The sequence below is a fragment of the Phascolarctos cinereus genome, unplaced genomic scaffold (genome assembly GCF_003287225.1).
Source record: "Phascolarctos cinereus isolate Bilbo 61053 unplaced genomic scaffold, phaCin_HiC Scaffold_4;HRSCAF=312, whole genome shotgun sequence".
NCBI classification, from domain to species: domain Eukaryota; kingdom Metazoa; phylum Chordata; class Mammalia; order Diprotodontia; family Phascolarctidae; genus Phascolarctos; species Phascolarctos cinereus.
In genome coordinates, this window is record NW_027555847.1 from 201,471,796 (window position 1) to 201,493,264 (window position 21,469).

Here is a 21,469-nt window from a genome sequence, read left to right on the forward strand (position 1 = left end):
AAAGCTATTGTCTATTCTTATCATTCTTTCCTTCTCTGAGCTTTACTTTATCTTTACCTACAGAGTAAATAGACAATTGAAATTGTGTTCCCCACTCTGGTAAACAAAATAGATTTCGAGGAATAACTAGGTGTTATTTGCTTTTTTTCTCAATTTATATTAAATGAATCTTTTGCTCACTTTCAGGAAAATAAGCTCCCTCAGTTTTTCTGTTTTTATTTGTTTGATTTTTTTTAATATTAGTTTGACTCCCAGAGAGTTCAACTCCTATGGTTCCCGAAGAGGCAATGATGCCGTCATGGCTCGAGGAACATTTGCCAACATTCGTTTGCTAAACAAATTTTTGAATAAACAAGCACCACAGACCTTATATCTGCCTTCTGGTGAAACTGTGAGTATCCTCTTCCCGCCTGCCTTGAAATAGGGCTTTTCAGAGTATATTCAATAGTCAGCATTGCATAGGAAAGGGTACTGACTGGGCAATCAGAGGACCTGGCTTCAAAACCCACCTCTGACAAATATTTCAGCAAGAGACTTAACCTGGGGTTTGGACTAGACCAGAGGTTCTTAACCTGGAGTCCATGAATTTGTGGTTTTTCTCTTTTTTTTTTACATTAATATGTATTTATGGAATAAAACAAGAATTTCCATAACAAAGTACAATAAAAAAGATGGTTGTACATGAAACTTCAAATCTACTAAGCACAACTTGCTATTCCTTTCACATATATGACAAAATTATCTTGTAAATTTTTTAAAATTTATTTTAAAAAATATTTTGTTGATTGTATTTGAGTATAATTTGTTTTCATTTTCTTTTTTCTTTTTTTTTTTTTTTGGCTAGGCAATTGGGGTTAAGTAACTTGCCCAGGGTCACACAGCTAGTAAGTATCAAGTGTCTGAGGCCAGATTTGAACTCGGGTTCTCCTGACTCCAGAGCTGGTGCTGTATTCACTGTGCCACCTAGCTGCCCCTTTGTTTTCTTTTTTAATACTATTTTATTTTATACATCTAAAATCATTATTCTGAGAAGAGGTTGATGGGTTGCGCCGGAATACCATAGGAGTCTATGACTCAGAAAAGGTTAAGAATCCCTAGACTTTAAGTAGATGTCCCGTAGGGTCCCTTACAGTTCTGTATTTATAATACAATGATACTTAGTGTCTTAAATGGATATTTTCTTTTTAGTTTAATCTTGATGAATGGTGAATGTTTAAACTTGGTAACATAGTACATAGAGTTGTGGAATTGCAGTCAGGATCACCTGAGTTTGAATCTTGCCCCAGACTTTTACTAGGTGTGTAACCTTGGACAAGTTGCTTAACCTTTCTCAGCCTGTTTCCTCATCTCTAAAATGGGGATAATAATAGCACTTATTTCCCAAGGTTTTGTGAGGATCGAGTGAGAATACTATGTACAACTGTGAAATGTACTTTATAAAGGTTAGCTATCATTGTTAGAGAGAATTTCCTCTCCATGAAGCTTCCAATACAGGCCTCCCATATATGTCACAAATAACATATTTACAAAGCTCCTACATGTATAGCACTTGACTTTGTTTGTAGAATGTTGTCTAGTTCTCTATAACATTTTTCTACATCATTCTCTGCAACAGATGTTGGCACCTAAACAACAATGCTCATCTGTTTGATTTTCCTTGTAGTGAACTCTAATAGGCAAGATGGCCAAGTGGCCCCCAAGGAAATGGCTTTTCTGGTTGCCTTTCAGTGCCCAATGAAACCAACAATACCAGTTCATGAGCTGTAGACCTAGAGCTGCTAGGGGGCGCCTCAGAGGCTCTCGAGGTCAGCTCCTCCATTTTATTTTATTTTTTGTCGAACTAAAGAGTTTACTGATATTTTACAAACTGATTTAGGAGACAAAGAATATAGAAGACAAATGAATGGGAAAGCATTTATTAAGTACAAACCGTGTGCCATGTACTGGGGAATAGTCCCATTGTTTTACAGAGGAGAAAACTGAGGCTTCTACAGGTTAAGTTGATTTGTCTGAAGTCGCACAGGTAGTGAGCATCAAAGCTAGGACTTCAACTCAGGTTCTCTGCCTCCAAAGACAATGATCTTACCACTGTACCACATTCCTTCCCTACTATGTCACTCCTCCAAAAAGAATTTGTGAACCTTCTTTCTGTTGAACTGTAAATTTTTTTAAATGTCTTCTAGTGTCATTTAGAGGTGGCAGTTAGAAGACTCAGCGGATAGAGCACTGGACCTGAAGTCAGGAATGCCTGAGTTTGAATTTGGTCTCAGATACTTACTAGCTGTGTGACCCAGGGCATGTCACTTAACCTCTGTTTTGCCTTCATCCATTGGAGAAGGAAATGACAAATCACCACAGTATCTTTGCCAAGAAAACTCCGTGGACATTATTGATGTGCTATTGTCCACAGGGTCCTGAAGAGTCAGACATGACTGAACAACTAAGCAGTGTCAGAGCAAGAATGTCAATGTCCATTCCTCCCATAGCATATCAATTTTTTTTTTTGTCACTGATGTAAGTTAAGAGGACCAGTATTTAAATTAATGATGTGATTCTTAGCATCCTCCTCTCTCACCTTGCCATTATTGTTGTATAAACAGAAGGGAGATGCCCAGATGGAACTAAGGGCCATTTTCTACTTTTTCATCATTTATAGCCAAAAGATTAATTAGCTGATAGCCATCCCACTAGTGATACTTAGGCTGACCCCAGACAGTAGCGGGTACAGTCTGTCGTAGACACTACATGTGAAGCTTTTTGAAGAGTTCAAGTAGAGATCTTGGTCTAATGACTGTGTTCTACTAGGCCCTCTAGAGCTCAGGCCCATTTCCATACCACAGTGATGCAGCGGAGGAACTTGAGTTTGGGATAGGAACTAGACCTGTTGTTTCATTGATACAGGGATCACCTAGATGAAGAAACTCCCTCTACCATTGTAGGTCAGCACCAACTCTGAAACTTACAGCCTTAGAGCAGAGGTTCTTACCCTTTTGTGAGTGTGTTATGAATCCCTTTGACAATCTGGTGAAAGTAATTGACTACCTGTTAGAAATGCGAGGTCTTCCTGGCTCTGTTCTTATTATGAGCCCTGCAGATTGTTTTTAATCTTCTTCCTAGAAGTGAGCCCAGTGCCTTACACAGAGTTGGTGTTTCATAAGTATGTATTGAACTGAATTTGTTGGCTTTTCAGCCTTCCTCTGAGATGTCAGGCTAGATGGCCATATGAATTGATAGCTTATGAAATTATGAAATGGGATGGGCACACCTGTTCTTTGGGTACTTGCTGGTAAAGACTACAATGGGAAGTGATATTGCAATCACACTTTAATAAGGCAAAGAAGGTATAGGGGCAAACAGCACAACAAGTACAGAGACAAATGGTGAAAAGGAATACAGAGGCAGATGACATGGGGATAGGTTTGAGGCAATGAAGGAAAGCAGACAGCATGGGGAAGAGGATGGGGAGGTGGAAAGAGACTCACTTGCATAATCATAGATTAAAGTTGGGAGCATTCAGCAACATGAACTCAGTGGAGATGAGAATGCTTGGTGGGGAAGGATTTTGAGGTCTCATTTTTATAGGGTTTCGGAGGGGAATAGACTAACTCTTATCTACGCCACCTTGGAGTTAGTTCATTACAATATCAAAATTATTTCAGAGTTGTTAGTAAAACTTTACAAGTTAACATGTCCACATCATCTCAAAATTATCAGCACTGTTTGGTGTTCTGCTGGTCTTACAGGGACGTCTGGCATTTGTCTGAGCATGTCATCTCATAGGACTGAAAGGCCCTATCAGCAAAGCCTAGATGGCTTCCCCTGACCCAGCACATATTACCAGGATGTGATTTTTGGTTAATATATGATACAATTTGTAAATTATGCTCCTTTGATCTTTGGCACAATTTGTGCATGATTTCCATGTTCCTCTTTGCAGTCTAATTTTCTGCTATTGCTACTTTATGCTGGCTATTCATAAACTTATTATGCTGCCTAGAAAGGAGGGCAGGTTATCAGGAGGGACCAGAATGAGATACAGTTTTAACACATAGCATCTCCATTTTATAGATGGTTAAAAAAACAAAGCTGAAAAAAGGTCACTCAGTTAGTTAATATTAGACCTGGAATTAGATCCTCCAGGCCAGAATTCCTGTGTGGTCAAATAACAGCTTATTTAATGAAATGGGAGCTCAGTGGTTATAACTAGAATTAACTTGAAAGTGTTCTTTTCTGTTTTGGGAGGAAGCTCAGGTGAAAGGAAATGAGAATGTAATTATTGAGGAACCAGTCCGGCAAGACCAAGTATGGATTAGATTGCAGTCATAATTGTTATTCTAATTAGCTGTGTGACCCTGAGCAAGTAATTTAACCTGTTTTCCTCAGTTTCCTTACCTGCCAAATGAGAATAATAACATCACCCATCACCCAGGGTGGTTGTGAGGAACAATTGAGAAAATATTTGTTAAGTGCTTAGCATAGTGCCTGGCACACAGTAGGTGCTATAGAAATACTAGCTATTATTATTGTTATTATTATTAATCCATAACTTATACATGTCACAAGTAAAGATGATTCCTTAGCTTAAACCTCTTGTTTTGAAAGTTTAATAATTTTAAATTAATTTTACCTAAAAGCAAACTGGCAATAGCCTTTCATAACTAATTCAGGGACATTCTAGTCTGACTTATATATCACCTTCTCATGTATGTAGTCATTCAAATGAAATATCAACAAAGTATTGCCATATCTTTTACAGTATACTTTAGTTAGATAGCTAGATAGCATTTATGTATCACTTTAAGGTTTCCAAAGCACATTAAAAATATCTCATTTGATCCTCACAACAGTCCTACGGGGTTGGTCCCATTATTATCACCATTTTACAGATGAGTAAACTGAGGCAGACAGCAGTCAGATGATTTGCCCAGTATCACACAGCTAGTAAGTGAACAAGGCTGAATCTGAATTCAGGTTTTCCTGACTCCAAGTCCAGCACTTTATCGATTACACCACTGCAGTGAATAATTGGAAATGCATTAAAATTGTACATAAACATTTGTTATAAATATGGTTGAAAACCAGGTCACTTATTTAAGAGAAAAAATATTGCTGGTGTCATCATCAGTCCTCTGGAATTGTTTTTAGTCATTGTGATGACCAGAGTTCTCAAGTCATTCAGTTGACTGCCTAAACAATATTATTTATTGTTTATTATGTAAACCAGTCTCCTGGTTTTGCTAACTTCACCCTCCATCAGCTCATACAAGTTGTCCCAGGTTTCTCCTAAACCTGTCCGTTTCATTATTTCTAATGGTACAATAAAATTCTATTGTATTTGTTTACTGTAATTTGTTCAACCATTCCCCAATTGACAGGAACTTCTGTTTCCAGTTCTTTGTAATAACAAGTTTCTTATCTTTGATTTCCAGTGCCATTATTTTCTTTCAGTGTGATGACCAGAGTTGCACAAAGTATCCCAAATATAGAGGCATCAATTATTTATAAAACATTTATTAAGTATTCACCTACTGAATTCTGTGTGCTCAGGGGTCTAAGAGTTGCCCAGTTTGGTTGGAATGCAGAGTGCATGAAAGCACCTGGTAGTAACAATAGAATGTGAGTGAATGAATAAATAAATAACACCATCTGTCTCAATGAGGATTGTTCTGAGAATTAAGCAAAGGAGAAAGGTTATGGAAGCACTTTTGAAAATTTAAAAGCATTTAACATGAATGAGGTGTCATTGTTTGTAAGTAATGTGTATGTAATCTTAATGTTCAAGGAGGGCATGAAGACTTCTTTGAAAATGTTAGGGAAATTGTTTTCCTTTGTTATTCCTTATAGCCTTTGGAAAGATTCAGGCTTTATTTGATCATAGGACCATCTTTTTGGCAGTCAAGAAATAATAATGTTTCTGTAATGTGTGTACTCATTTTCTCTTTCCATCTGAAAACACAGCATCATACCTAGATTACTTGTAATGCCACAGACTATCAGTCTCCCAAAATGCTGATGTGAAAAAGCTTAGTTGATACCGTGGACAAACATCTTCATTTAATTTCTTTGTTAGGAAACACTGTCTCTCTTTTAAGGGATTTTATTTGTGGTTTTCAGAGCCAGTAAGAATAATTGCTTCATTGGTTAGTCACCACAGATTAAATCTGGCTCATTTGTGTCATCCCAAAACAGAATACTTCATGTTCTCCTTAAGAAATATATTGGAATTTTTTGTCTGTCCCTCTCTCACTCCTAAACATCAGTATTTTTTTTCCTGCCCTTGGCCTTGATTATGTAGTTGATATATAAAACTAGAAGGAAAGATATTTTTGATAATTTCAAAACATTTTTTGGCTACTTTATGTTGAGTTATGTGTCCACAACAGGTATACTTGAGAATATCTGCTAAACTCCTGTTTGGGTTGGGTAGGTAGGGGACTCTGCTTTTTTACTCATCCATATCCATATCTATGTCCATGTCCATATACATATCCAAATGCCTTAGGTCTACCCAGCCTTAATAGCAGACCTCTTGTCTCTACCATTTTCATGGGAGTTCCCTGAAAGTTAGTGTATGTACTCTCTGCCCTGAATAATGTTTTTCAGAAACTTTTTTTCCTGTTCTCTTTTAGCTTGATGTATTTGATGCTGCTGATTGCTATCAGAAGGCAGGTATCCCTCTGATAGTACTAGCTGGAAAAGAGTATGGATCTGGGAGTTCCCGAGACTGGGCAGCCAAGGGCCCTTTTCTGCTGGTAAGTCATGCAGAGGAAAATGAGACAACTTATGTGGGTAGCAGCCCCCCTTCAAACAATCATGGCAGGCATGATCTTTTGTTCTACAAACCTTTAAAGACTAAAACTTCACAACATGGTAGATTCAGATCAAGTATGAAACCACACAAGCAAATTTAAAAAGTAAAAGCCTGACATTTATTTTAATTGAAGAAGGGTAATTATATCACTGCCCTGTTGAAGAAGCTTCCCCAGTGATTCTAGGATAAAATACAAACTCTTGTCTTTGGCATTTAAAGCCCTTCACAGTCTGGCATCTCTGATCCCCGTGACCCTGGGCAAGTCAGGTAACTTCACTCAGACTGTTTCCTCATCTGTAAAATAGGGATAATATAGCACCTACCTCAGGCAGTTGTGATCATCAAGTGATCTGTAGATAAAGTATGTTGAAAACTTTAAGCACTATAAAAATATTCACTTTCATTATTACCTGTCTTTCTAAATTTATTTCATGTTAATCCATTTCTCATATACTATAGCCAGACTGGCCTACTTACTCTGCTTTGTGTATAACACTCATCTCCTTCTATTCCTTTATGTAGCCCATTTCCATGCCTATGACGTGCTCCCTCATTAGCTTCATCTCTTGCATTGCCTAGATCCCTTCAAGGTTCAGCTCAAGGGCAATCTATTACATGAGGCCTTTCCTGATCCTCATAGTTTTTTAGCACCCACACCCTACCCCACCACTCCACCTCTAGCCAAAATTATTTTTATGTATCTTGTGTAACATATGTGTATAATATATGCAAACCCTATATATAATAAATGGTTTACTCTTAAATCTATTTGTAAAATTCTGCTTATGAAAAGATTTTAATACATGCATGTATATGTGTATGTATGATAGATAGATAGATAGATAGATAGATAGATAGATAGATAGATAGATAGATAGATAGATAGAGTCTCTCCCCACCCCCCAACCCCACTAGTAACATATAAGCTCCCTGGGGGCTTTTTTTATATCACTAGCACTATGCCTGGCACATAGAAAGTGCATAACAAATAAATGCTTATCGAATTGAATAAATCTCATAGGCAGCATTTTCCCTAGCCAAAGGATAAGGAATTGCACAAGCCACATTCTTTTCATGCACAGATGCTTGAAAGAAAAAAAAATGTGTTAGGTGCTTGTCTTAGCACAGGATGAGTTTTCTGGCTTGTGAATTATCTTTAAGGGTGCATTTTTCAAATTACCTTTAATCCTACTCTTTTTAAAATTCTGCTTATGAAAGGATTCTAATGGAATCTTGATGCCTCACCACAAAGCATCTAATCTGTATTGGCTAATTCACTCTAACATGAAGAGACAAGGGGTATAACGCGTTATAAAGTATGTTCCATTAATAAGACAGTTAAAATGTGGAAGTGTAAATCCTCAGTGAGCTGGAATATCTGTCTGTTTAATAAATCAAAGTTTCCCAAGGGATCTTGAGTAGTCAGGTTTTTACTTTTAAGAAGTAATATGATATAATGGATAGAAAACAGATATTAGAGGCAAGAAGCCATGATTTTAAGTTCTATCTGACATGTACATGGCACAGTAGATGTGCCTGAAGTCAGTTCAAAAATGATCTCAGACATTTAGTTATAAAGAACAAAGTAGGAAAGTTATCATGAGGGGTAGCTAGGTGGTACAGTGGATGGAGCCCTGGAGTCAGGAAGAACTGAGTTCAAATCCATCCTCAGACACTTACTAGCTGTGTGACCCTGGGCAAGTCACTTAACCCCAATTGCTTCCCCCCAAAAAAAGAAGTTATTGTTTAAAAAAAATTGTGAATTTAAAAAATAAATTAAAAAAAGCTTTTAAAGAAAGTTATGATTTTAAAGTGTTTAATTTATATAAGAAACTTTCTGTCTCCTTGTGTATTTGATGGGGAGAAAAATGAAATATGAGACTTTTTCCCCTCCTCTTCAGGGAATTAAAGCTATCCTAGCTGAGAGTTATGAACGAATTCACCGCAGCAACCTCGTAGGAATGGGAGTCATCCCTCTGGAATATCTCCCTGGGGAGAATGCTAATGTGCTTGGACTCACAGGGCGGGAGCGTTACACTATCATCATTCCAGAAAAGCTCAAGCCACACATGAATATCCAGATTCAGGTAAACTGGACTGTCCTGGGTCATGTTGAACTGTGGTGTGTTCTCCAGGTCGCACTCAATCTTTCTTTCAGGAGAAAGTTGTAGCGTTTCGATCCTTAGGGCTCAGAAACTAAAACTACATCAAAGATTTGGAGTAGTCATAGACACACTACTAAAATCTGCTTTTCTTCTTCTGCCTATATAACATTATAGGCCAAGCTGATACCTATTGATTTTGTTTGTTTGTTTAATTTTTATTTATTTTATTTTTAATTTATGGAATAAAACATTTCCATAACAGAATTTTTAAAAAGATGATTGCTCATGAAATTGTAGATCTATTATGTACAATTCTCTATTCCTTTTAAATATATAATACATGTAATTTTCTTTCTTTTTCTTCCCTCTCTTCTCCCCTGCCCTATAGATGGCTGCCATTAGACACAAATGTGTATATATGTAAAAACATTCTTACATACTTCTGTTTATCAGTTCTTTCTCTGGATGCAGATAGCTTCTTCCTTCATATATCCTTTATAGTTAATTTGGGTATTTATAATAGTTAAAATTACTTATTCACTCAAAGTTCTTAAAACAATGTTGCTATTACTATATACAGTATTATATTGGTTTTCTCATTTTGCTTTTTGTTATTTTGTGCAAATCTATTCATGTTTTTCTAAGATCATCAAACTCATAATTTCTTATAGCACAGTAGTATTCCATCACAATCATATACCACAACTTGTTCAGCCATTCCTCAGTTGCTGGGCATCCTCAAAATTTCCAGTTCTTTGACACCACAATGAGAGCTACTGTAAACATCTTTAGAATATATAGGTTCTTTTCCCTTTTTCCCTAGTCATCTTTGGAAATAAACCCAATGGTATTACTGGGTCGAAGTTGTATAGACAGTTTAATTAGTCTTCGGGCATAATTCTAGATTGCTCTCCAGAATGTTTGGATCAATTCACAATTCCACCAACAATGAATTTGTGTCCCAATTTTTCCATATCCCCTCCAACATTTTTGCTGCTTTTCCCTTCAATCATATTAGCTTATCTAATAGGTGTAAAATGATATGTCAAGATAGTTCTAATTTGCATTTCTCTCATCAATAATAATTTAGAGCATTTTTTCATATGACTATAAATTGTTTTGATTTCTTTATCTAAAAACTATTCATATTCTTTGACCATTTAGATTTTATAAAGTTCTTTATATATTTGAAATATGGGACCACCCATTGATTTTGTGATTTATTCCTGGAGTATACCTTGATTTTGTACTAACCTTTTGAAGTGGTTTTGGATTCCTCTCACACAAAATTCATTTCACCCATCCCCCTCCTAACTGTTCTCACTATGGCTTCCTGTCTCATCAGGCCAAGAGAATGTGTCTCATAGCCCATATATTTTAAGTTCACTCCTTAATACCACTCACCATGAAAACCCAACCAAAAGGGTTTTGAAAAAGAGAAAAAATATTTATTTAATTCTTTTGAGATCCATTATCAGCTCTAACTAAGCCCACAGCCTGATTTTTATTTTAACTGTTTTTATATGCCTTTTTTTGTGACTGCAGTGTATCATTTCCCAGTAAAGTTGATTTTAAAATTTTGGCAGGGTGCACAGTGATTGCTGGGTACCTACTGCAGCTGATAATTAAATGCAAACGAAGGTTTTCACAAAGAGAACCGTCATACTCCGTTCCATTAAAGTGTGCTTTTAAACAAATGACAATTTTTGTTCATAGAAAAACTTTTCTGTGAACAGCAGACATATCTCTAGCTTCTTTGGTTTCATTAGTCAGATTTTTTTATTTTTTTGCTTTGAAGACATATAGAGCCCATTGTTGGTTTGCCTTATTTAAGGCAAGACCACTGGGGACTGTGAAATATTCGTGAAGAAATCTTTATGGCAACTCTTCTGAAAATGGCAATTTATGTCATGCAGAGAAGCTCCCTAGTGAGGGTTGGCTGAGTCCTTATCCGTGATTTTCTCAACAGACGTTGCCCTGAATAAACAGCCCTTGAGATTCCTCTTCCTGTTCTTTCTTCTCAGACTCAGACAAAGGGAGTTAAAATTTAATCTCATTCATAGTGCCCACTCCCACTGAGACAGAGCCAAAGACTCTTTGTTCAGGAAGATAGAGGCAACTACTCTGTCTAGGCCTCTGGGTGCCATATACTGGGTCCCATAAAATGGTGTAAGTGGAACGTTCATCAATGGTGTCCGTGAAATACACTTTATCTTTAGCCTTTCCTCCATACAGCTGCTAAATGGATATTCTTAAAGCACAGATCTAACCACTAGACCATGAGCTTCTTGAGAGCAGGGACTATCTTTTACCTTTCTTTATATCCCCAGCACCTTGCCAGAGCCTGGTGCTCAGTAATCACTTAAGAAAGACTTGTGGACTATCTCACTCTCCTGCTCAAGAACCATCACTTGGTCCTCATTGTCACTGTTTGACATTTAAGACCTTCTTCACAATTTGGTCAGCTCCAGCCTATCTTTCTAGGCTGATGACACATTACTTCCTCTCATGTTCTGCTCCAGCCAAACTGGCCTTGCTGCTGCTTATGCACAACATTCCACCTCACGATCTCTGACGTGTTCTTCCTCACCTTTGGCTCTTGGAACCTGTGACTCTCCTGGTTGTTAGGCTTCTCCTTGTTCCCATCAATAGCTATGTGTTTATTTTATAGTCAGCTAGTTTTTTACTTCTCTGTGTACGTATTGTATCCCCTCAGTAGAATATGAGTTCCTTGAGGTCAGGTACTCTTCTCACTTTTATCTATATCCTTAGCATAGTGTCTGGCATACTGTAGGTGCTTAATAAATACATGTTGTTTTTCATTTTGACTTCTTTGAATGACCCTTTTCTTCTTTGATTCTCATAGCTGGATACAGGAAAGGCCTTCCAGGCCATCATGAGGCTTGACACAGATGTGGAGCTCACTTATTTCCAAAATGGGGGAATCCTCAACTACATGATTCGTAAGATGGTCAAGTAGGCCTGTGCACTCATCAAGACTCATCTCCTACAATCAAGACAAAAATATGCCATAATCACTGGCCCCAGATTCATATAAACCCTAACATGAGTTTTTCCTTCTGATGGAGCATACTTTTTTGGAATTTGTGACACTGTTAGAATGAGTGTGCATTGAGGTGGGTTATTTTTGTTGGTTGTTTTCTCATTTCTCAATGCATAAAATTTGATTCACTTAAATTTTTTTTCTTTTTTTCAGAGCTGGTGGATAGAGTGAGAGTGAGTTAGTGTTCTTACTGCCAGGAAGCAAATTGAGCTCCCTTGGAGCTGCTACTTTGGGTATTTGATTTTTGATTTTTATTCTCATTCTCTTTGTTAAAATGGACACATCCACAGACACACACAACCAGAGTCCCTCTACTTGTTGGTGTGTCTTCTTTTATTATTCCTACCTGGAAGTGCATTCTTCTTCTTCATTGAGACATTTGATTTTTAGGTGGCATCCTTCTTTCTGGTATGTTTCATCAGCATTATTAACTGACTATAAACAAAAGGAAAATTTCTGTCAGAATCCCCATAATTATTTTGATTCTTCTCTCCCTCTTCCCAGCTCCTCTACCCTCAGCTCTCAACATGTTCTCAAAATCAGAGGATTAGAATTCTAGCCTATTCTAAACCTCAAAATGATTTGATTCTGTAGCTTTTTACAGATTAATCTCACACACACACACACACACACACACACACACACACACACAAACACACAAAAGTGAACTTTTCTATCTCTTCCCAGCAGCTCTGTTTTGCATTTTGTAAGAATGGGCATTGGCGTATGTGGGAGTGAATGTGAGTGTGTTTATGAGATGGGGGTGGGGATGTTGAAAGAGTGGTGGGAATGGAAAGAGAACATTTCTAACTTGAATAAGATTAAATCTATTTTCAAAAAAAAATCTTGTTGACTTTGGAAGCAAATTTTCCTATGTGTTGCTGTGTCCTTGGAACAAACTATTTAGGGTGAAGTGAGTCACTGTCTCTCAACATTTGAACCCTGGATGACCTTTAAGATTCTTTTCTTGTAAGAAGAGATGAAATTTTCTTCTATTTCTATAACCATATTTCCACTGTACAAAAACAGAAATATCAAATTAAAAATAGTCTGAGGTGCTATCAAAAATGGAAGGGACGTTAGCCTGTCTTACTTTAGATAAGACAACAAATACAAGAAGCAAAATGTCTCCCAAAGTCACATAGTAAGTAAGCAGAGCCTCAGACCTGTGCCTTCATGTTGTTTGGTTCCAATCCCAGTTCTCCTTCTCCACCACCTTCCTTCTCAATTTGCTTTGCTTCTTAAGTGGCCGGAAAACCTGTAGCAGAACTCCCATCCTATGAAATTTATCCAGTCACTTTAAACTTTGAAATGGAGCTATTTGGGACAATACTTTTCATATGGTAATTGTAATGGAGCTTTAACCTTAAATTCAGCATTCTCCTGTTTAATTAAATATTGGCTCAGATCACCGGAATACACACTAGGTGGTAGTTTGCATTTAAATTTGCCTGCTGTAACCAATTTTTAAAACTGATTTTTAGGGCCCCTTGAGTATATGACAGATTTTCTGCATGCCTTCAGTCTACTGAGTATTTTGATATTTCTGTACACAACTGCAGACATAAAACTGGAAGGAATCTTAGAATATCATCTGTTCCAACCCTCTCATTTTATAAAGGGGGACCAGAGAGGTTTATTACTTACCCAAGAATACACAGCAAGTTTTGGCAGTGTTGGACTAGGTTTTAGGTCTTCTGACTTCAAACCCAGCACTTTTCCACTGTATCTTGATGCGAACACATGAAAGAATGAGATAGTATTTCATCTTTACTCTGCTTTTCTCAGAGAAACTCTGAGAGCTTTAAAAAAAAAAAAAGATCTGACATGTTTATAAATATTCATAGGGCTGGCAGTTAACAGCCCTGATGAAAATGACCAGGTTGTTCTCCGACAAGGGTTTCTTTGACACCTCTCACAGAGGTATTCAAACCGTAGGCTATCAAGAATGGAAGTCTGTTGATGATGCTGACAGCCTTCCTCCTTTCAGGTCCAAAGGTAATGGAAAGAAAGTATTTGACTAAAGTATAATCAAGTAAGTAACAGTATCCTTTCTCTGCCATAGGGCTGTTGTCTAGAGAGAGAAGTAGAAAAAGAAAAAAAAAGGATCAATGTTCCTTTATTTTTTTTCTTACTCTAGTAAATTAGTCCATTCAGCACCTATTATGTGCCAAGCACTGGATGAAATAGTGTCTGCCCTTAAGGAAGGAACACAATCAGGGAACACAGTATGCACATATATACAAAAGATTGTTAATGGGATTTTACTGAGCCAGTCTCTAACCTGAGGATGATAAAACAGCAGGCCAGAGACAAAGTGCCAATAATCAGGTAGCCATTTAATTAATTAGTTTCATTATGAGGAACAGATTTGTAAATCTCACATTCTCCTAATCAGAATTCCACCTTGCTGAAGTGAAGATAGAGATTATATACACATAAATTACAAGTGGGAAGGGATTGGGGGAAGATGGATTACAAACAATCATTCCCAGGGCCAGAGTGGTTTCCCATGACAAACCCACAAATGGAAGACAGCACAACAATTCTGGAGTCCTATGGGAGCAATATTGCTCAAGTCCTTGGGGGTTGTTACTTGGTGGGTCACAGGACTGTGATGGGAACAGGTTCTGCAGTCTTTGATTTGCTTCACTTCAGGTGTGCAGACAGAAGGATGCAGTGATTGTGAGTATTATCAAAGTCTGATGGATCAGTTCAAGCTGCATTGTGAGTCTGACTCACAAGCTGGAAAAGGCAATTCTGAAAAATCTAATCTATTAGTATATTCATTACACATATCATATCAATTATTAAAAATCAAAATTTCCTCTACAAGACAAACCAGACAAATTGGAGGGAAGGAGGAAACAGGTCTGGGAGGCTTAGGAAAGGCCTTGTGGAGAAAGTGTAGCTTGAGCAAAGATTTGAAGAAAATAGGGTTCTAAGAAGTGAAAGTGGGGAGGATGAGAGTGAGTATTTCAGTTATAGGGAAGAACACTATAGAGGCACAAAGAGTGGAGATGGTATCCTGTGAAGAACAAAGACTAGTTTGGGTAGATGGAGAGTAATATATAATAAAGTTGTAAAGGAAGGTTGAGGCCAAATTGTGAAGATCCTTAAAAATTAAGAGAAGCTTATATCTGATCATAAAGGGAGTAGAGAGTCATTGGAGTTTATTGAATAGGGGATGTTATTGAAGGGAGTGACATCATAGAACCTTCAGTTTAGGAAAGCCATTTTGGCAGCTGTTGTGAAGAATGATTGGAGACGGGAGTAAGAAAGCAGCAAAACCCCATGAGGGTTGTGTAGTAGTTGAGGCCAGTGTGATGAGGGCCCGAACTAGAGCGGTGGCCATATGAGTAAAGAGAAGGGGAGATTTTAGGGGTAGAAATGGTAAGATTTGTCAACTGATAGGATAATCGGAGTGAAAGAGAGTGAGGAATCAATAATAATGCCAAAATTGGGAATCTGGATGTCAGGAAGGATCGTAGTACAAAAATAGGAAAGTTTTGATGGAGGTAAGGGTTGGGGAAAGATAAGGGGTTCTGTTTTGGATGTACTGAATTTGAAATGCACATAGCATATCCAGTTTGAGATGTCTAATATGCAGATGGAGCTCAGAAGAGACTGGGGCTAGATTTATATATTTGGGGTTCATTTGTTTATAGATAATTAAATCTATGGGAACTGCTGTCATCCATCTTTTGAATCCCAACTCAAATGAAACCTCTTTCCTCAAGCCTTCCCTGATTTCTTCCCTTCCCCCACTGCCCAAGGTGGTAATAACCTTTCACCCTTGACTTCACAGAACTTTATTTTGCATTTCATTAATTCATTCATCGAGCAGTAATGTTTATGACTAGGGCAGCTAGGTGATACAGTGGATAGAATATTTGGCCTGAAGTCAGGAATAAATCTTCCTGAGTTCAAATCTGGCCTCAAACACTTACTGGCTCTGTGACCCTGGGCAGGTCACTTAACCCTGTTTGCCCCAGTTCATAATCTGTAAAATTAGCCGAAGAAGGAAATGGCAAGCTACTCCAGTATATTTCCCAAGAAAACCTCAAATGGGTTCATGAATAATCAGCTAGGGGTGGCACAATGGATAGAGTGCCAGGCCTGGATTCAGGAAGATGTGAGTTCAAATCCAGCCTCATAGTAGCAGTGTGATCCTGGGCAAGTCACTTAACCCTGTTTGCTTCAGTTTCCTCATCTGTAAAAAATTAGTTGGTTTGTCTTTCAGGTCTACTGGATTTTGTGTTGTCTATAAGTATGCACACATTCCATGTGCAGATGGTGAGTGGAATCGTCTTTGCAGATGTTTTTGTACATTTCTTTTGTTTCAACCACAGAGTGGGATTCCCTGCCTGCTGCAGTTATCAGGCCAGGGTTGGGTAAGCAGACAATTTTTAGGGCACCTTTTCTAGCCCTTTCCTCACCCCAGGAGGTGAGCAGTACAATCCTTAAAAGGCCGGGGGCTGCTGAATCCCACTGCTGCTTGCAGTGAGAAACAACCCCGTGGCCTGGGCCGCCTGTGTGCAGGATTGTGACTACAGCTCCCAGTGTACCTGCACCTGCTGCTTTGTCACTTGCCTGTCGCCACGGGACTTTGAGATAGGTAAAATGGTATGAATGATGTCCTTTGATTTGTGCGCAAACTGGATTTAAGTGAGGCAGAATTGCACAAAGTCGTCAGCCTCGCCCTCTCCTCTGGAGTTATCACAGTGCAGTGGCAGGACAGAATCAAGATGACTAGTGATGGCTCGAGATGCAGTGGATGATCTTGGATGTCTAACCAAGGTCTAAGTGCTCCACAGCACCTGCTTCAGCTGCCTTCATGGCCATTGGAAGAAATTGTTCTCATCTGTCCATTCTACCAGGGGAAGTCTTTGCATGCTTGGGATAGTCACCCTCCTAACTCACTAATGGGTTTCTTGGTTACCCTCATACCCTCATGCCCTTGGTTACCCTGAGCTGGTTTAGCCCATCTGCCAAAACAGTTTACTGGAGTGTGGTTGCTGTGCATACTTACAGCTTCTTGGAGCCACAGGTGAGAGGTAGACCTGAAGTAGACCTGAAAGATGAACAGCTCTTGCTGCAAGAGAAGCCAGCAGGTATCACATCCAGAGAGCAGCTCTGGGTGAAACAAGGCTGGCAAATGAAGATCAGCTTATTGAAGTTGGAGCTGGTTACATGTTTTGTTGGAGTGGCCACAGTGAAGGGGTGAACCCTGAAGCTGGTGTAAGTTTTGCAATCAAAACTAATCTAGTCAACAAGCTTGTATGCCTACCAAAAGGAGTGAATGACAGGCTCATGAAAATGCAATTGCCACTTGCAGGAAAAGGTTACGCCACCATCATCAGTGCTTATGCTCCAACCATGACGAACCTTGATGAGGTTAAAGAAAAAATTTATGAAGATCTGGAGAAACTTATTGTCATTGTGCCAAAGGAGGACAAACTTATAATTCTGGGTGACTTTAATGCTAGAGTAGGCTCAGACTACTAGACTTGGCAGAAAGTTCTAGGGAGGAATGGAATTGGAAACAGCAACAACAGTGGTCACTTACTACTGAAGACTTGTGCATCTCATGACCTAATCACCAACACTATCTTCCATTTACCTAAACGCACTAAAACTTCATGGATGCACCCTTGCAGCAAAAATTGGCATTTAATAGATTACGTGATTGTAAGGAAAAGAGACAAATAGGATGTGAGAGTGATAAAGGCAATGTGTGGCGCAGAGTGTTGGACTGATCATAGACTTATCTTCTCTAACGTAATATTTGCATTCAACAAAAGCAGACTACCCAAGGCAAAATGACTACCAGAAGAATTAATTTCAACAGATTGGAGCTCATCTCTGAGCTATTTGTTGCTAACTTGGAGGGAAAGTTGAGCCAACACACAGCTGGCAACAGTGGAGCAGAAAAGGAGTGGGCAGCTTTCAGAGATTTGGTATACAGCTCTACATTTGCTCATCTGGGTCAGAACACTCACAAACATCAAAACTGGTTTGATGAAAATGATGAGGAAATTGAGAAGCTGCCAAATGAAAAACAAGAACTCCACAGGGTTTACCAGCAGGATAGTTCGTCCATCTCTAAGAAGGCAGCATTTAATTCCATCAAAAGTAAAGTACAAGCAAAGCTTAGCGAGATGGAAATTCTTGGCTCAGTAAGAAGGCAGATGAAATTCAGTTTTATGATAATAGTTATAATCCAAAGTGCTTTTATGATGCCCTGAAGGCTATTTATGGGTCAGAGACCTATTGTACATCTCAAACTACTCAGTTCTGATAGAGCCACATCAATTAGTGATAAGGACATGATCCTAGAGAGGTGGGCTGAACACTTCCATAATGTTCTCAACAGAAGCCATCAACTGTTTACCTCAGGTTGAAGTTGATCCCTCCCTAGCTGAAGTTCCAACTGAAGAAGAGGTTTTGAATGCCATTAGGCTCCTTTTGTGTGGCAAAGCACCTGCTGCTGATTCTGTTCCAGCTGATATTTACAAGGTAGGGGGTCCATTACTCATACAAAAGCTGACTGGGGGCAGCTAGGTGGCACAGTGGATAGAGCACCAGCCCTGGAGTCAGGAGGACCTGAGTGCAAATCCAGTCTCAGACCAGACACTTGACACTTGCTAGCTGTGTGACTCTGGGCAAGTCACTTAACCCCAATTGCCTCGCCAAAAACAAACAGACAAAACAAAAAAACTGACTGAAATTTTCCAGATTATGGCAAGAGGAGGTTATCCCCTAGGAGTTCAAAGATGCCTCCATTGTACATCTCTATAAAGGTAAAGGAAATAGATTTTCCTGTGATAATCACAGTGGCATCTCTCTCTTAGTCATTGCTGTCAAGATTCCTGCCTGAGTCCTCCTTAATAGGCTGAACCTTCACCTATAAGATGGTCATCTACCTGAGAGCCAGTGTGGCTTTAGAAAGGGCTGAGGAACAGTTGATAGGGTGTTTGCTGCCAACAACTCCAGGAGAAATGCCAGGAGTAGAACAGAGGTCTGTATACAACATTTGTAGATCTGGCCAAGGCCTTTGATAACTGTCAGTCGTGAGGAAAATTATGTCAAAATTTTGTTGCCCAGAGAAATTCATCAGCAGTGTACATCAATTTCATGATGGCATGCCTGCCCAGGTTCTGGATAATGGATAATGTTCCTGTGCTTTCCCACTCACCAGTGGAGTGAAACAAGGCCATGTGCTTGCTCCCATGCTTTTTAGCATGCTGTTTTCCGCCATATTATCAAATGCTTTCAATGAGGATGAATATGGCATCAAACTCAGCCACTGGGCTGATGGCAAATTCTTCCATTTGAAAAGACTACAAACCAAGACAAAAGCAAAGGGAGTGTTCGTGGATGGTTTTCTGTTTGCCCATGATTGTGCACTTAATGCAGCCTCTGAAGCTGAGATGCACAAAGTAGGGATCACTTCTCTGCTGCTGGTGCTAATTTTGGCCTAACAACACCGAGAGAACACAGGTGCTCCATCAGCCACCACCACATCATCTATATGTGGAACCATCGGTTACAACAAATGGAGAAGTTTTGAATGCTGTGGATTAAGTTCACTTACCTTGGTAGTGTACTTTCCAGCAGTGTACACATTGATAATGAGGTTGACACATACATTGCTAGAGCTAGCTCAGTGTTTGGGAGGCTCCAAAGGAAAGTGTGGGAGAGAGGAGGTATTAGACTGACTACCAGACTGAAAGTCTAGAGAGCTGTGGTGCTGACCTCATTGTTGTATGCCTGTGAAACCTAGATAGTATACCAGTGCCATGCCTGGAAACTGAATCACTTCCATTTGAATTGTCTTAGGAAGATTCTGAAGATTATTTGGCAGGATAAGATACCAGACACTGAGGTCCTTTCTTGAACTAAACTGCCAAGCATTCAAACTCTGCTTCAGAGACCACAACTCCAATGGGCTGGCCATGCTGTTTGAATGCAAAACATATGCTTGCCAAAAAGACTATTTTATGGAGAACTCACACAGGGCAAGCGTTCACATGGTGGTCAGAAGAAACAATACAAGGGCACTCTCAAGGTCTCTCTTAAGAATTTTGGAATTGATTGTGTGACATGAGAGATACTGGCACAGGACCGCATAGCATGGTGTGCCCATATCAGAAAAGGTGTTGTGTTCTGTGTGCAAAGCAAAATTGAAATAACTCAAGAGAAACACAAGAATCCTAAACTTAGAGAATCCACCCCAAAGGTTTATACAGACTATTTGTGCTCGACCTGTGGTAGAACATTCTGAGCTCATATTGGTCTGATCAGCCACAGTCGGATACACTAAACTTAACCCTAAGAATAGTTATGTCATTTTGGTCCCTTTGAAAATGAAGGACAACAAAAACCAAAAAAAAAAAAAAAGAGTTGTAAAGGAAATGGCAAACCACTTCAGTATCCTTGCCAAGAAAACCCCAGGTGGGGTCATGAAGAATTGGACATGACTGAACAGTTATCTGCCTAATCTGTCAGATTGTGAGCCCTACACATAAAAGAATGATCTAGGGGCAGCTAGGTGGTGCAGTGGATAGAGCACCAGCCCTGAAGTCAGGAGGACCTGAGTTCAAATCTGGCCTCAGACCACAAACACTTGACACTTACTAGCTGTGTGACCCTGGGCAAGTCACTTAACCCCAATTGCCTAAAAACTAACAACAACAACAAAAAAAGAATGATCTAATTTAAATTTGTATTTCCCCCCAGCAATTAACACAGTGCTCTGCTTTGCTGTAGGCGTTAAATAGATGTTTATTGACTGAAAGAATGCGTGAAAAGCAGGGAATCCTAAGGAAGAAAAGTGGAACTAAGTAAATAAACTAGTAAATATGATTTGGAGATTTGCTGTGCAAAAACATTTTTCTTACACTTTTTTTTTGGCTAAAATATGCTAAGGTTTGGTAGCTAATCCCTTGTGTAAGGGGTATGTTGTTCCAAAGTACTTCTCTATCCCCAGTTATGCAATTGCCAAGAGAACACAGAATTCCCACAGATTATTTCTAACCTTAAGCAACTGTAGTGACTGCAGCAACTGGCAACTGGTTCTTTGGAAAGACTAAAGTGTGAATGTAAATTAGAAAGCATTAGCTGCCATGATGGCATCATTACTAAGAAACCAGATGGAGTTAGGTTGTCACTAAAGTTCAGACTTGTACATAGGGTACACATGAAAAAGCCTGTTTAAACATGAACTTTCTCCAAGTTGTTACCTCAGTCTCACCACAAATAATAACCAAAGATTAAGGCCAAATTTTACTTCTCCTCTAAGGATCATCCAAAGATTTGCAGTTTTGTCGGTAGGGGCATACTTGTAGGTACTTTAACTTTTTTATAGAGGGTCTTTGAGAGTTGTGCCTATCTACCTGTTGATAAGCCTATCACAACTTGTTGTTCAGTTATGACCAACTCTTCATGACTCCATATGGGGTTTTCTTGGCAAAGATATTGGAGGGG

General features: G+C 38.9%; 1 protein-coding gene across 1 annotated transcript in view; it reads left to right on the forward strand.

Annotated features, from left to right (window-relative positions):
• The window catches only part of ACO1 (aconitase 1), a 91,922-nt gene extending 79,279 nt beyond the window's left edge, over nucleotides 1–12,643 (forward strand). The window contains exons 18-21 of the mRNA XM_020976215.2: nucleotides 244–391; nucleotides 6,630–6,752; nucleotides 8,713–8,898; nucleotides 11,783–12,643. Coding sequence (XP_020831874.1) covers nucleotides 244–391; nucleotides 6,630–6,752; nucleotides 8,713–8,898; nucleotides 11,783–11,896 — 571 coding nt within the window. The 3' untranslated portion in view covers nucleotides 11,897–12,643. The remainder of the gene's footprint in view (nucleotides 1–243; nucleotides 392–6,629; nucleotides 6,753–8,712; nucleotides 8,899–11,782) is intronic.
• The last annotated feature ends 8,826 nt before the right edge of the window (nucleotides 12,644–21,469 follow it).